The 17,680-nt window shown below is 42.1% G+C and overlaps 1 protein-coding gene across 2 annotated transcripts in view; it reads right to left on the bottom strand.

Annotated features, from left to right (window-relative positions):
• Positions 1-17,680, bottom strand: part of FOXN2 (forkhead box N2) — a 64,015-nt gene that overhangs the window by 15,488 nt on the left and 30,847 nt on the right. For both annotated transcript variants that reach the window (XM_025202834.1, XM_006014723.3), the window contains exon 3: positions 4,416-4,540. In XM_025202834.1, the coding sequence (XP_025058619.1) occupies positions 4,416-4,540 (125 nt within the window). The remainder of the gene's footprint in view (positions 1-4,415; positions 4,541-17,680) is intronic.

Here is a 17,680-nt window from a genome sequence, read left to right on the forward strand (position 1 = left end):
CGGCCTGCCAACCAAGCAATCAGTGTGGCCATGTGATTGGGCCAGCTCCCAGCTCAGGCAGGGGAGTAAAGCCCCCACTGTAGGCTTCCCCACAGCTGGGAGCCAGACCAATCACCCAGCCATGCCCCCTGCTCAGCCGGCAAGTCAGCTGAGGAGGGAGTGGGGAAAACGCCCCTCCCCCCAGCCTGGCTTTGTGCCAGGCACAGCCCAGCTCAGGGTCCAGGGGGTGGGAAGCCCTCAGTTGGGGCTGTTTTCCCCCTGCATTCCCTCCTTAGCTGGCCTGGTGATTTGGTGGTCAGGTGATTCAGCCAGCTCCTGGCTCAGGAGTAAAGTCCCCATTGCAGGTTTCTCTGCAGCTGGGAAGGAGGCTGATCACCTGGCCATGCACCCTGCTTGGCTGGCAGGCCAGCTGAGGAGGGAGTTGCAGGGGAAACGGTCCCCACTGGGGGCTTCCCACCCCTGCACTTGGCACAGCCCAGCTCGGGGTCCAGAGCTGGGCGGGGGCCATTCCCCCCTGCCCCACTCCCTCAGCTGGCCAAGGAGGAGGAATGGCCAGGTGATCAGCTCAGCTCCTGGCTCTGGGTAGTGGGGAGAACTGCCCCACTGAGGGTTCCCCCCTCCCACCCTGTCCCAGGGAGACACCAGCTGGGGGTCCAGTGCCAGGTTGAGGGGAGAGTTTCCCCCACACCCCTCCGAACCAGCCCAGACTGAGAAGAGAGGGGCAGAGGTGCCCTACCGAGTGCTTCCCCCCTTCCTCCTGTGTTGGGGAGACCCTGGCTGGGGCCTGGCAGGGAGGGACAGATTTCCCCCCAGGTCCATCCCTCAGCCCGCCCAAACTGAGGAGGGGGCATGGCTAGGGGGACCAGCTTTGGGCACAGGGACAGAGGGAGAAACACCCCCTGGGGGCTTCCCTCCTCCCCCCTCCCCAGTGCTAGGGAGACCCTGGTTGGAGGTCTGGTGGGGAAGCATTCCCCCCACATCCCCTCCTTTGCTGACTGGAAGCTAAGGATGAGGTTTGACTGGGGAAATCACTCATTTCCCCACTGACTGCCAGGCTGGGGGGTGAGTTCTAGTGCTTCCTGGTATGGGCCACTGCAGGGATCTGGCTCTCTTTCACTTTTGAAAAGTGAACATGAAGTCTCTTTTCTTATCAGTTCAATCTAAGCAGTTTACAGAAACTTGCAAAGATTGAATCAATTCAGCCTTGGGCTTTCTGAGTGTCTGTGCCTAGCCAAGAGGTCTAAAAATCTAGGATTGGGCTCTGCAAAGATTACACTTGTGTGTTATCTACATATCCCCTTTGCAAAAAATACTAGCTCTAGTAAAACACATTACTTTCTAAAATACAACATTATTAATTTCAATAACCATCGTTTCCACAACAAAGCCTGAAAGGGCTATTAACCATATTATGATGCTGTATTTTCACTTTGACTATTTAATCATATATTCATTTTGTGCTCTGATGTTATTAATGATTTTATCCCCAAAACAATTGGTTTCTAAATAAATGCAGTTATAAGTTACATAAAGAGTACTTAGAAATTAGATGTTTTGGAGAAGATATTAAAATCGATAACATTTAGCAAGTTTGGAATACCCCGAAGTGCCAAGTACGCATATCAAGTGCAATACAATAGCTTCACAACCTTATGCCTAGTCCTTTCAAATCAAAGATCTCACACAGCTTAGCATAACTAGAAAGTTAGAGACCACTTTTGAAAATAATGGGATACAAAACCCAATTATAAAGGGACCAAGCTGTGCAAATCTTTTTATTCTCTGCCATGTATTTCAGTCTTGCATAAGGGGTGCAAATCTAAGGGTCACTGTGGCAATCTTGTTTGAAAGTAAAATACTAGACAGGGATTTGCAGAAGTCCTAATAACGTTTTTATCAGACTAATAACATTTTTATCAGAAAGTAGTAGTAAAGCCAATTATTTTCTCTTTTTTCAATAGTTACATAACCATTCTAAATTCAGATGATAGGTTTTTCAAAACAAAATGCTTTGGAAATTTGAAAAATAAAAACGTAAAAAAATTAAAGAGCCAGAACATACAAACACTTCTCAAGCATGGAGAAATACATAAGGAACAGGACTGGCTTCAATGACCCAGGAGATCTCTTCCAGCCCTCTTCTAGTATAAGCAACCACAACACAAACTTACCATGTTCCATCTTGAAATCACTTCAGTTTTTTGTCCCTCCCCCACTACTACTGGAAACCTCTTCCAAATCTCATTCCTCTGATAGCTCTTTCAAACATCCAGTGTAATATTCTTAATATTGTGTTTACCTACTGTTATTACACTTACACTGTCCTTCAACAGAGCAGGCCTAACCATTCTCAACCATTTTTTTGCCAAGCTGAACAAGTCAAGATCTTGTAGTCTCATTTCACAAGGTAGGTTTCTCAATTCCCTTAACACTGCAGAGCCCCTTCTGTACCCCTGACTTGCATCTGAATTTGTCTTTCTTGAACATGGGTGAAAGGAACTGTAACCAAAATCCTAGCAGAACCTTTTACTATGACATAATACTTACTTTACTTAAGAACATAACACTTAGACTTGAAAAAAATTCACCAACTGTGATTGCAGAATCACAGATGCCTTCTTAAAGTCTGTACCACATTGATAGCTCATTGTTAGGTGTATGAATTGATTAAAGACTACTTTCTCCTCCATCCCAGCTTGTAAAAGCTGAGCCCCCAAGTTTAATAAGAATTCTGCTATAATTTCCAGGTGTACAACCTTGTTGTGTGTGAATTTGTTAGTCCGGTCCTCAAGGTTGTCCAATACTCCCTTTAGGACACTCTCATCCTCTACCATGCCTGCTATACCTCTCAACTCAGCATTATCTGGAATTTTCATCAGCCCACCCTTTCTCCTGGCAAGGCCAAAAATGACACTATTAAATAAGATCAAATCTCAAAAATTGTGGAATTCTACTAATAACCTCTATTCAGCCCCACAGTACTCATTTTGGTCATCTCTCCCTTAGCCAGCTCCTCATCCATCCTACAATTCTCGTATTAATCATGATCCTCACTAGTATCTTTGCATGTGGCACCATATCAAGTGCTCCTCAGAAATCTAAACAGAGAAAACTGACCACATCTTCCTTGCCTAGCTAATTTGTTATCTTATCCAAGAAAGATATCAAGTCACTTTGAAACAATCTATCTTTTCTAAACTCATGTTGCATTTTATCAAATTTTACATTTACTTCTACATCTTTAATATCTTTCATTCTAAATCTGTTCCAAAATCTTGTACACTACTGAAGTCAGATTAACCAGGCATGCAGTTGCCTTAAAACTACTTCTACCACCTTCTTTTCTTGCATATAGGTACATATAGGTTTGTACATACATTATTCCATCTGACTTGATAGCCATTAAAAATCCTTGCTGCCAAATTTAAGATTTCATTTTCCAGTTCTTTGATAATTTTTGGATGGTATTTTTTGGTCTGCCCAATATGAAAAAATTGAGAGCACAGTTTTGCTTCCACCTGAGATGTGGAAATTTCCTTTTCCATATTCTCAGTCCCCTCCAAACCATACTGTCTTTGTTCCCAGGTTCAATGTTATCCTTACTAAAAATGATTACAAAGTACTGGTTTGGGTTTCAGGCTATAGGTGGAATACTTTTTATTTCATTCCCATTCTCAGCATAATGGCTGCACTTCTTTCCTCTTCTTTGTTTATAAAGATAAAGACGCTTTTGCTAATTCTTTTAATTTTCTTTGCAAGGTCCAACCTTGTTCAACTTTGATTATCAAAGAAAGACGTAGCTCTCTTTGATAAATCAGTCCCTTCCCCCTCCTGCTTTCCTTATAGGCTCCCTGCTTATTCTTGATACTCTTCTTGATGTGATTATTCACCCATTTAGGTCCGGAGCATTTCCCTCCAAATAATTCCCCCTCACCTGTGGTATTGTCTGACTTAAAGAAATTCTAAGCCTCTTCCACATTCAAGACTTTGAGCCCAGCCTTTTTGCTAATGATTTCCTTTACTTTTTCCAGACCTTGCCCATTACAAATTGAAACAGAAGAAAAAAGAAAAATTAAAACCCCTTACTTGAAAATCTATGTTCTCACATAGCCTATTCAACTCCCTCTCTGCAGCAGTGTGTGGATGAGACTGGTGATCACTCTTTCGCCCACTCACCTCTTCCACATAGTATGCTCTCTCTCTCTCTCTCTCTCTCTCTCTCTCTCAACCTTTTGCCTCCATTCTAGTCCTTCCTCTACTAAGAAAAGAAAGAACTTGGGCAAATCCCCACCCCCCGTTTTTTTTCTAAATAGTCATTTCTTTTGTTACAGGTTTCCAAACTTTTCTTCCAAATTTCAGCCATTGGAAATATTAGCATAACTCAGCTCTGTACCTGTAAAAGAAAACTGACCTACCTTGGTGGTGATGCTGGTGGGGTATAAAATGCAAGTGCTGAAGGAAAAGGTTGTTTTTTCAATGCTTGTATAAGATTGGGTTTATATTCTGGATCAACACACCATAATGAACCTTTTCCATTCACCTGCGAAAAAGCAGAATAGTGGAAATTAGAAGATTTGTGAGAAATTAACAAAACTATAGAGGGAGTGACCATTATAGTGCTTGCTAATGTATTATTACATAATGCCCTCTCTTATGCATCACAGCTTTAACTCTCTGAACTGAAATGGCACTTCCATTTTAAAGCCTCATTTTCATGCACTTGAATTTATCTGCTGGAACCTGTATGCTCTCATTTGAGCCTCTGCTAAATATATGTTTGTAAGCCTGAGGAAAATCTGTCCAGCCATTTTTGAGGGACAATTATTTCCCCATTTCTACAAATAGGGTCCCAACAGGAGGATGGCGCCCTCTCTCTCCTGGACTTCGGAGACGCTGGTAGGTAGGTCATAGGCTGATTAAGGAGCTGTGAAGGGATGTAGGATCAGCCTAAGGCTTATGGTCAAACAGTCCAGAGCACCCTGTTCTGATCTTGGCTGGAGCTAGATATAATAGGAAAGGAAAGCAGGTGGTGAAGGGAGAAAGCACATGTGGATATGAGGCCAGAAACCATCTTGGTTATGACAGGTGGCAGATCATGGCAATGTCTAGGGGTCTAGATGCTTTGTTTTCTGAATACAATTCAACTGCTTGAACTCAAAGCCCTGAAGTAAAGTTCTTATGAATTTAGTCAGTTGCTCCTTCTTTTGCCCTGATGCACAAGGAGAAGGAAATCTTATTGCTGCTTAAAAGTAATAAGAACTGGAGTCTCTACTGGCTAGAACTGGTTTGGAGGCCTTCCTAAAAAAGTTTCCCCCCCCCCCATCAGTTTCATGTCGATTCTCATTCACATCCTTTTTCCTTTTTGTAGAGAGGGGTACAGCTATTGGAAGACCTGTTGGCAAAGATGAGCATCTAAAAAAGGGCTAGAATTTAAAAATGTTTGTAAAACATTTCTCATTTTAGCCAAAAACTTTTCACACACTACCAAAGGCATATGTCATTACTGAGGACTAAACACCCAGCCAAAAAACAATCATTTTGAGTAATTACATAAGGAAGCCTAATTTTTAAATAAATAGATAAATAAAAGTGAATTAACAACTTCATAACTAAACCTTTTCAAATGTTGTCCTAACCCTTAAAACAAAACCACTTTTGGCCTGAAACTAGATGGGAGTTCAGCATCTAAGAAACATACATAGATTCAAGGGCTGATCTACAGTTTGTGTACAGCTATATCAGTTTAGAAATCATTAAAAACAATAGAGTTCTCAAATGTGTACATGGTATAGAGATTTTGAATTACTTTATTCCCACCCGTGTGTAGACAAGCACTTAAAAATGAAAGCAGTGAGGGTTAAATTAGTATGGCTCGGCAGCTTCTGGAGTTGCTGTTACAACCCAAGGGTTTTACAAGAGATTCAGAATTCCAGAAAGAGGAAATACAAATACTTCAGAGTTGATGTCCAAGCCCTTTTTATTTCAAGAGTGTCTTCTTCACTGATTTTTCTGTTCTCCAGCTTGAGCAATATTCAAATGACTTTTTGTCTCTAAACATTCACCATCTCGAGATTTTGGGTGGACTGGCAGCATATTATAGTCAGTCAGAAATGTAAGCTGCTGGTCAGTTTTCTTCCTGATTTAAACAAGGTGACTGAAATCAACTGGGAGGAAGGTGGATAGTTGTTCTGAGTTATCTTAACTCCACTGAATCCCTTCACTTAACACCAATGCAAAGACAATTTACACTTTAGCAGATAAAACTAGACCAAACCAGGGCTTGTCTACATTATGGACTCTTCGCTGCTAAAACAGAAACTCATATTGGGGACACACCATATACTGTCAGAAAAAAAAAATTCTTCTGTGTTAACTATACCACCTCCTCAAACACCACAAGCCCTAACAGTTTTCTACCAGTCTGTGTGGTGTAGCCCCATCCATACCAGGAACATCGCAGACATACATATATACCCACAGATAAGGCAAGCATGATGGAAAAGCTTCATGGTGTAGAATAGACCGTGGCCAATTAAAAACTGGATAAAATATTCAAACTGTGCCTTACGCATTTAAGCATTAATTCACCTGAGATAAACTGGCTCCAATACTTAACTTTTCCCTATTAGAGTGTTTTTCTATTACGCCAGTGACTTCCTGGCACTTCAGCCATATATTACTCTGTAAAATTATCATATGTTATATCCAGGTGATAAGCAGATTAACTACAGTGCTGCTTGGCAGCACATGCAGATCTAATGCTAGCATCACCATTTTACTGCTCATTCCAAATTATTAAAAACTGACGCATAGAAAGCTAAGCAGGATAAAGTATGCCCTGCTCCTCCCAAAGGCTTCTGTGCCTACTCACTGCTACCAGGGGAAAACTCATTTTCAGGCCAGTTGCTGCTTGTAATACAGGAGAGAAATCAGATAGGAAGCATTAAAGCAACATTATGGCCACTGACCCAGTACATCAGCTCACAGCAGTACATCAGCTCACAGCTATATGGGTAGCACAGCCAAGTTTTCCAGCTGAGAAATCTGGCAGCATCTTACAAAGGCCACAAATGCATACGGCAGAAGGAGAGAACAACAACAAAAAGATGATATATAAACATTTCTCAAGTAATCTGTAAAGTGGAGAATAGAAAAGTCACAGAATATTAGAGAGCCATGTTCATGTATGGGGTGTGAAATACTTGCACTAGATAAGCCTCTAAAGAATACTAAAATAATCTTCTCAATATTCGCAGAAAGTTTCAGAATAAGGTCAAAACTTCAGCAGAGAGAGAAACTTAGCTGGCGTAAATTGTTTTAGACTTGTTAACTTCACTGGGACCGTAAGAATTTACACAAGCTGAGACCTCACTTTTACAACATTTAAGAATTTAATATTCAAGTAATATTCAATTTTGCCAAGGCTTAAGAAAGCACTGCTGCAGAATCCAGAAAAGCAGCAAAAAAATCACCAGGAATTATCCATGAGATTAAATATTGTGTTATAAAGCAATTATTAAAAGCATCCACTAAGAATTCAGAAGATTCAAAATTCAGAAACAGATGCGTGTTACTCTTGAGTTACTTCAGAGTCTTATTACAAGATAAGTGCTCTCTTTCTGCAGAATTCCTTTTCCTTGTAGTTTTATTTATTCTGAAACTGAGCTGATTTTGAAAGTGATGTTGGTATATGTTGTTTATTTTAAGTAAGTGTAACTAAATAGATCACTAACTATTCACTATTAAATCATCTCCCAGAAGAGATTCAGTCAGTGAAGGGTAGAGCATATATTGTCCCATATTGGCCTGGTTTTGTGCAATCATTGTGTGGCCAGTGAACCTGATCTCTTTCCCAGTTTTCTTCTGGGATTTCATCTCTCTACAAATGTCTTACACTTAGCCTTCTGGTTCATTCCTTTTCAGCCTGTTCCTCCAAGGACCTGGCTCACTCTGGCTATCTTTCTGAATAGTTCTCGTTCCTTTCTGAACAGAGCTCACGGAAGGATCATTATCAACAATTGTTCTATACCATACTCCTATTCTGGAACAGGATGTACTTTTCATATACTAATTATTTTAAAAAATGGTGCAGATGAGTTACTTTACTGCAATGCAAGTGAAGCCACAAAGACTCATCAATGAATAAATACTGCACTCAGAGCTAACACTTAGCAAAAACAACGCAAGGCCCCTGGCAGACATTAAATTAGAGACACGATGGGATCCAATGCATGCGCATGGCAGGAGACAAGATTGTGGGAGTGGGAATCCGATCCCAATTGTGCCGTATTGCCGGTAAAGGGGAAGCCCGAGATCACGATCCCAGGCTCCTCCTGCACTGGCGAGTAGGAAGCCAGTCAGCTGATCCCCTGCTCTCAGCCTTCGGAGCACACCAGGACTCTGACTGGTCAAGGACTCTGATGGGCCTCAGAGACTGGGAACCCCAATCAAGATGATCTGTGCTCCCAGCCTCTGGGGCACAGCGGAATCAGGCACCCTAGAGGCTGAGAACCCCAGGGCAATTAGCTGCTGCTCCCAGAAACTGAAAGTGGCAGCTGAACAGGACTGGCAATTTAAGACATGATGGGAACCAGCCATAAAGTTATTACATATTCTGTGAAATAACTTTGTGGCTTACTCCTTGTTTTAGTGCATCATTAATTGCATTAACATGTGGCTGAGTAACTATGAAAGACAAAATTAAGTACAATATAGTATGGGTACATCTCAACAGTAGGCTGAAGTACAGTGCAGTATAATACAGTGAAGTACAGGGCACAAGCTAGAGTTAGAGGACTAGGCTTAAGTATCAGAAGCAGTGAAGCCATGGCAGCCAGAACACTTTGAACTAATTTAGTTAAGAAATATCCTAAATAGCCTTAACCTTAATTAGGATTTGAAGGTCACACTCCATCATGGTATTAGTGGGTGGGTGAGGGGGGTGACTTACTACCTTCACTGCTGCTACCAATATGCTATCTGAAATGCAGTTACAGGGTTTAATTTCACACATACCAAAACAAAAAGCCTTGTATTGTTGACAAGGTTCCTTGGGTGAATTTGATATCTTTTATTAGACCAATCCAAATAGTTGGAGAATAGTTATTAAGCAAGCTTTTGGGTTCAAAAACCCTTCGTCAGGCTAAGGAAGTTTCAGCAGTTGGTATGTGCTCTTCCTGGATGGAATGAATGGTATTGTTGATTCATTTTAAGTTCTGGGGTCAATAAGTTTGATAAAAAAGAAAGAGCAACAGAGCAATATTTTGAAGTGTATTGCAATGTCTGTAACTTGACTTGGTGTAACTTTACCCAGCAGCATAAAGCAAACTAAATGGAAACTTTCAAAATTACAAATGTTTGCATTATTTTATGACAAGTCTCCAAGGCCAGTTAACAAATCTCCGTGTAATATTGACTTCTATGGGCACACTGGTAGCAAACGGGGCAAAACCACAACACATGGCACCACGTTCTAACTGAAAACAATTCACCAACTCACTGTTATTTCTCAGTATCACACCTTTCATCAAGAAGTCTCTTCTCTCCAGCTACAAATTCACAGATGAATCTTACCATTATCTGACCTGTGCTTCATCAAAAGTAAACCCTACCAAAAGCAAGACATTACTGCTTAGTTACCTCTTGTGTGAAGAATGAGGCACGTGAAGGAGACCCACTCAATAATGCAGACTGGGTCTCTGCTGTAAGAACAGTCTAGCAGAGGTCACGAAGTATTTAAAACACAAACAAAAACACTCCAGTGACTACTGTCCCCACTGCCACTCTGAGTAGGCTATCCAGAGACCCCAAACTGTACAAACCATGGAGGAGGTAGAAGCCAAAAGAGCACAGGTTAAAGAGGTTAGAGTTAACTGAGAGACCTCAAAAGCAACTGGAGCATATTAGCGTCCTGAACGTTTAGCCAACAGCGTTCAGAAGAAAAAGGAAGTCAGTTGTTAAGAGCTGTAAACATGAAATAAACTGGGATTCCTAGTCTTCAGAAGGCTTCCTCCTGTTTTAATTTAACTTGTTTCACAATATCATTGTTTTAATTCGGAGCTGCAGAAATTTTAAACAAACACCCAGAAGTTTGGATGTTGATCTTATCTGAATTAATAAAAGCCCTTCTCTTCACCTACAGTCTTTTATCCTTGCACAAAGCCCCTCTTCCAGCAAGCTACCGCTTCCTGAAGTTACCCTCTTCACTTCCGCCATCCTGGTGTCTTTAGAGAAAGGATGCCACATCAACCTCCTTGCCCTGGAGAGGTGGAAGTGAGGCTTCTCTCATTGGTACCCACGCTGCTCCCTTCCCTTCCCACACTAGTGTTCCCATTTCTCAGCCCCATTAAATTGGCTGTACATCCTTGTTCCCAGCCCCTCCCATAGACAACATTCTCCATTTTTTTCACAGCCACTGGATCTGTTTGTACTGAGGGCTTTCTGAAGTCCTCCCACTGGTACTAGCAATAGTGGCAGTGCTAGGGCAAGACTGGATCAAAACGATACAGGGATGCCTGTGCCTGGGCTGCACTTTACTGCTGACACTAGTGGAGCAGCACAAATGCTAGTGCCACAAGGGGGAGGAAGGATGGTTCAATAGTAAATAGTCTAGTCAGGCACCTGGGAAGCCCAGGGTCAAATTCTTTGCTCTGCCATTGGCATCCTGTGTGGTCTTGAGCAAGTTCCTTAGTCCCGCTCTGAAATCCACAGAAGAAGTGTGCTTATTGTGGGTTTCACTACATTACAAGTGATATGCAGCTTTCTAACACCAGATACTGTTAGGATTGACATGGAATGAATAAAATTGCAGCCAGGACAGATCTCCAAAACTGCCAGTGTGAACAAAGCAAGGGTGTGCTTTCTAGCATTCCCTCCCCAAAGGACAGGCACCTCACTCTCACTGATCCCCCTAGTTTTAAAGATATGTCCATAATGGAGAAAGCAGAGCTGTACCACACTAGTCACACACACGCTTGCTCTTCAACTGGCAGCAACTTCACTGTATCTGTGCAGAGGCAGAGCTTGTTGGACTGTGTGCAACTCTTTAACTAGCATAACCACATGTTTCCAGTCTGGGACCTACTGTACTCAGAACCAGCTAGCTTAGGGCATCTCTGCACTGCACTATATAGACATTTCCTGAGCCACTCTCTGCTCTGCATTCAGATAGCAAGGGGAGCAAAACTGCAGCTCAAGTAAAAAGGGCGAAGTGGTCGCAAGCTAGTTTCCTCACTCCTAGTGATGAAATCATCCCTAATAACAATGCCTGCTTCCGCCTTCCTAAACACACAAGAAGCGGCTCTAGAATCCTTCAGATGTTGGGACATCAGACAACCAAGACTCTCTCACTTTTTTTTAATGGCAAACCTAGGAAAGATGCACTAAAGAACAGCCTATAGGGAATGAGCCTGTACAGACAGAAGGCGTACTAGAGAAAACAGGTATCGTAGCTTCATGCATGTTAGGGGCTAGAAGGGACCTTACAGATCATCGGGTCCAGGCCCCTGCTCTTGGGCAGGAAAGACTGCTGGGATCAGATGACCTCAGCAAGGTGGGTGTCAAGACGCTTTTTGAAGATTGCCAGGGTGGGTGACTGTACCACCTCTGGGGGTATGTGTTCCAAACTCTTGACGCTCGACTTGCAAAGAAGTTTTTCCTTATGTCCAATCTGAAACGATCTTCAATGAGTTTGTGCCCATTGTTTCTTGTCCTCCCCTGGGATGCCTTGGTGAACGGATGTTCCCCCAGCCCCTGATGTAGGCCCCTAATATACTTACAGGCTGCCACCAAGTCTGCTCTGATCTTCTCTTCTCCAACCTGAATAGTTGCAAGTCTTTCAGCCTCTCCTCGTATGACCTGCTCTCTATACCATTTCTATGGTTTTCATGATCACTCTCCGGAATGGCCCACACTTTCTGCCCCTTGCCTGCCTTTTCCTTACCTTTGGTCTCTGTCTGTACTTCTTTATAAGGGGCAAGACTTTTGTTGGAACGTGACTTGCAATTATACCTTTCAGTTTTGAAGGGCCCAAGTGCTATTATGGGTACATTGGGGATTATGCAGGTACCCTATAACCAATGACCTGCTACAATACCTTCCCCATTTTTTGTAGGCCGCAGCTCCCTACCATCCACCTCACAGGATCAGCAGCCACAAGACGGATTCAACAAGACAATCAAACGGCAAATCTGAAAGACACAACTGTGACAAACTAAGTCAAACATATTTCAACTCAGGAATCCCTCAGCTCAGTTTTAAACCCCGACAAACAGCTTTATGTAACAACACTGCAATAAGCCCAAACAAAAAACTGATCTATAATTTTAACCAAGCAGAGATTTGACATACATACATCCTGTTTCCGTTGTATAAGTAGTTCCTCTTCTACAATGCAATTCTGGGTTTATAAGAGAACTCAAAATAGCTACTTTCCCTCCAGCTAATTAGATTATATCACCACGAATGCACTAACACACACAAGTTGTCAAAGGAGTGTTAATAAAGGCAGAAAAAGGAGGTGTTTTTCCTCTAAAGACACTAGAACAAACATACTTTTCCAAATCAGCAAGAGTACAGCCTTGTCTTGCATTACTAACAGCTCCTCAGCAACTGAGTAAAAGGAAATGCTACCATGGCAACAAAAACCAGGCCGTTATTTGAGACCATACCCCAAACACTTAACTGTCCCTTAATTGCACAACTTTCCATATCAATTTCTCCAATTTTAGAAACTGAGGTGAAAAAAAACCTCACAATTTTTAGTGGTCAAAACAATGGCTATCATCCCACAACACACTTTGGAATGCTACCGCTGAGCTTTGGGTCTGAAATTCATCTGGATGGCTTCTGCAGCACAATATAGACAGGGATAAAATAAACCTACGGTGACAGAATTTGAAAACCTCTCTGATATCTCTGTGAGGACACTGGCATTTCTTTTACGGAAACCACTAAGGATGGAAACCTTGCAAGGCTACTTCCTGGCTAAGGTACAAACAAGATGTTTGAGCAATACACAAAGAGACCCCCCATCCATAATAAAACCCTGCATGACACAACTTTACACCACAACCTTGCCAACACTCTCACCTTCCAAATGCATGTGATTGTCATGAGCACTAAAGATAGCATTAACAATGAAAGAAGGAACAAGAAGAAATAATTTCCTCTTGCAAACCTTTGCTCATAAAGGACGAGCAAGGGTGATATGCAAATAGGTAGAACCATATAATGTGGGAAACTGCTCTGAAACCAAAGTGAAACCTAACAACTAAATTTGGGTTATGATCTTAATCTCTATTATTGAAACCTACATTTCAAGATGATCAAATGCCAAATGTTCACTACTGTTTCCAGGAAACAATAAAAAAAAGTCTTCTAGGGAATAAGCTTCTTTTGCAAAGAACACACTTGGAGCATATTCCAAATTACAGGTTATAACCCTTGGTGCAGTGTGAATACTAGACTTCAGCAGATTTCTAATGTCAAATTTCTGAAGTCATCATCTTCATGAAACACAAATGTCTCCTTGGTTCTCCTCCTATTCATTTTAAACCTAGTGTCCCTCATTTCTACTTGGAAAGAAAAGGGGTTATGATGTCCCAAAAATGCAAAACAACCCAATGTACTTTCATACATATACCCAACGCAGGCCTACCAAAGAAGATGCAATGGGAACTGCAGTCATCAATTACTGGCTTAATTAAGTTTCCAGCAAAGGAAATAAAAAAAAAAAATCACCACCACATGCTTAAGGCATGGGGATAAGTGGAGATAAAGAGAATAATGGAGCTTAAGCAGTTCACATCCGCTTTGGCAAACAAATTTGTACGTTCACTATTTGAAGAAAGAATGACGCGTGCCCCCGGCGGCTGTGGGGGCACGGCTGTGCTGGTGGCGGCAGGAGTACGGCGGCGGTAAGCGTGGAGCTCCCGCAAATGCCACTAGCGCCATTGCCAGGGGGGTGACGAGCAGCAACTGTCCACAGGCACCGCTGCAGTGCCTTTTTGTAGGGGGTGCACCACCACGCTCAGGGAGTACATGTGCACCCCCTATGCATCACCCCTGATTTGAAGGATTCTTGACAGAACTAGTCACCTGATACAGGTGGGGAACACCTTCATATAACAGCTACAAAAAGATGTGGGGGGGAAACTAGTCTTTGTGCTCTCTCTCCTCATACCCTGGTTCTGGTGGGGCAGCTCATCTTACTCTGGGAATGAAGCAAAATGAAGATAAAAAATCCAAGGCAGAGAGAGAGAGAGAGAGAGAGAGTGTGTGTGTGTGTGTGTGTGTGTGTGTGTGTGTGTGTGTGTCTGCACCAATAGTAACTGGACTGTAAATGGGCATGAGAGAGACCAAGCTCTAGAAACTGTTTTTTTTTTTCCAATCAAGAAGTCATAACATAGCATCTGAGAACACTGCCATTACAGAGGGACCACAGTGAGTGAAACCCAAAATTTAACTTTAAGATCAAACTTTTGCATTTTGTCCAATCCTCCTTTATTTACTGGCTGCAAATTGCTGAGAACTCTCTCAAAGTTTTGTTCATTGACAAAGTTTTCTTTTAGAATACCCATTTTAAGAAACAGATTTAGGCTCATTGTGTACGTCTAGATGAGTACACACATGCAGTTTGTGCTGTGCTGCTGATTTGCAGTGTGGTGGGCTTTTCTGCTACCCCCAGTGTCAAACCCCGCCCCCCCGCCAAACTTGCAGCTCAAAAAAGCAGAACAGTGCACGTGGTGACAGCATGCACTGCCTGAAATTGGAGCCTGGCTGGCTGAAGCCGCACTCTGGCTGCTGGCCATACTGGATCACAGCTGCTGGAGCCCCACGAGGCCCCAGGACCCCAGGTAAGGCTGCAGGGGCCAGCCCAGGTGCTATCCCATGCAGTGCAACTTGCTCTGCGCCAGAGCATACATGCACGGGCATTCCCTGAAGACAAGTAGCAGCAGCACATAATTGTGCTGCTGCTATCTATCCTAGGGGAAACGTGTGTGCTCATGTGGCTATTAAGTCTGTTTACAGGCAGAAGAGGAGTCTTTAATCCCATCACCTTGAGAACACATGAAACACTTCTCTAAAAGGGGACAATACCAGGCAGTAGCCCATGGATTATGAAGCACTCAGACTAGCCTGCTGGAACTTCAGTTGAACACATGAAACAAGGCATACCCAGCTTATAACTACGACACCAAACAAACACCCCATGTTTGAGGCAGATAGCTCTTTTGGTTAGCTGGAAAAGGATTTCCCTTGGGCCTAAGAAACCCAGTTGTCCCAGGTAGAAACTGGCTGTGCCCCTATTTTCTTCAGTCCTGGTTAAGGAAGTGGCAACAGAGGAGCTGCTAATGTTTGAAACACTGCTGGGAGAGCCTAGCCAAGCCAGAGATCTTATTCTGAACACCAGAGGTAGGTTCAAGGTAGGCCACGTACTGACTGCAAACAGGGTAAGCTTCTTCCTGGCCGGGGCAGAATGGATCTAGCTTTTCTCCATGGGTCACCTTTAACCAACCTGCTGTGGAAAGCCCAGCAAAGGCACATTGAATACTCTACACTGAGTTGCAGGGAGTTTCAGAAAGTGCATCATTTTCAGTTGTGGGAGGCAAGGCAGGAAATGTCCAAGTTCACTGACTAAGACAAAACAGCTTCTTGATCCCTTAGAGAGAATATTGCTTCCAGAGGAAAAAGAAATGAAGTCCAAAGAAGAACAGAAGATCTGTAACAACCACATTACTACAGTCCTCAGCTAGAGCCTCTTAAGAGACAGATTTATAGACAGGGCTCCAGAAATAATGACCCTGCACCCAAGTCCAAAACTACAAGTCTGCTCTGGCTCCAAACATGCATAAGGAAAAGGAATCATTTGGGAAGATTTGGGACATGAAAGAAGGACTCTGATTTAACCAGAATGTACCAATACAGCACACCAACAGCTCTTTTGCGCCTCTTATGTATTCTACAGAACGTAAAATTAAAAACAAAACAAAACAAAAAAACCCTCTTCAATGGCTGCGTCTTCTCTCTGTTGGGGGATGTTGGCATCCTTTCTACATATTTTTGTCTTTCAAATCAGAAATACCACATCTATAAAAATTCTTCTCTTACAGGGTTCCTGCAATGACAACATTTTTAATATAGCCTTGCATAAGAAACAAATCAAGACCATTTGTATTTCCTGATGCCCTTATGCCAAGGTATTCACTTTAGATTGGCAACTATTAACAAAAGAGTTTCCAGATTGTCTCCTGAAGTTCAGCTGTTTTCAATCACAGATGAGATTCAAGAAATCCAGAATCCTAAATACAGTAAGATTTTGTTAGTCACTACTAGTTCTGTTTAGAGTATGTCAAATTGTAACATTTAGTGTGACCTGTAGATTCATCTCCTACCCCCATAAAAGAATAGACATCTCTCTACCTACCAAGTGTGTTTACTACAAAAAGTCAACATGTTCATGCTAAAAATTATTGTGCTGTTACATTTGAAATGTTTCCAATGATTCATTCAAGGTCCAAACTGGCATGCTGTGTCCACTCCCACCCCTCTTTTTTTTTTTCTTTTTCTTTGAAGGTACATGACATCCCTGCCAAAACTAACTGGCTCTCTGGATAGTCCTCCACTATGCAGCAATATCAGGCAGCACTGTGCCCCACGGATGCACAGAGCCTACTTGAACAATATCCAAGATAAATATATTACATGCATACATGGTGCGACTATAACCTGATTCTGTACATGTGGGCTATTCCTAAACTCCAGCCAGGCTCAGTGGCAACTATGACAATAGAATGAGGCATAGCAGGAAGGAAACATTGATTTTTTTTTTAATTCTATTCTTTCTTTCTGTGCAAAGGCAGTGTTTGTACGAGCAAAGGACTAACAATTTTAGTGAAATTATCTGCTCTACTATATCTGATTAATATCGGATTATGTTTATGTTCCCTTGTGCACTATAGCTTTTTCCTTGCGTAAAGCATTCCTACTTAAGGTCCAGGATCTTTTCAAGCAGAGGCCGTCAATTATGCCATACTGTAACAATTAGATGGATTTCTACATTATGAATGTTATGATGTGGCTAATGTGTTTGAGGAAATAGAGGTTACTTCTCTTCATTTAGAGCCGACTTCCTGTGGAACACGTCACTAGTAATGTGACTGAGAACAAGGTCATTTTTCTGGATGAATATCTAGATTTACAGACTTTCTTCTGAAAGGAAGAAATGTTTTGTGCATTAGAGTGACACTTATCTTGCATAAATGGCAACATATGCATTCACTTGGTCTCTACATAGACAATGTGTTAATTTAGGGTTTTTATTACAAATAATCAATCAATTTATAGGGAACTGGTAGAATGATCAGAATGATTTTCATCAGGAAAATCATTAGAAAAGAAAGTCAGAGGCTAAACTACTTTTCACTTATGTCCGAAAATAGCACTCAAATGTCTGAATGGCTATAGTTTTATACAAGATACTAAAGCCTCTTCTTGAAGTAACAGTTCAAGAGGACCATGAAGAACAAGGAGCTGATATAAATATTTAAATAACTAAGACAAATTTAAGGATAATAGAAGTATAATCCAGAAAACAGAGATATAGTCCAACAATAGCAAAATTTCTCTAAAAATTTATGAGATTAGTCAATCATGAGTTCTAACCGGGGGGGGGGGGGGA

This window comes from Alligator sinensis, unplaced genomic scaffold (assembly GCF_000455745.1).
Source record: "Alligator sinensis unplaced genomic scaffold, ASM45574v1 scaffold131_1, whole genome shotgun sequence".
Classification (NCBI taxonomy): domain Eukaryota; kingdom Metazoa; phylum Chordata; order Crocodylia; family Alligatoridae; genus Alligator; species Alligator sinensis.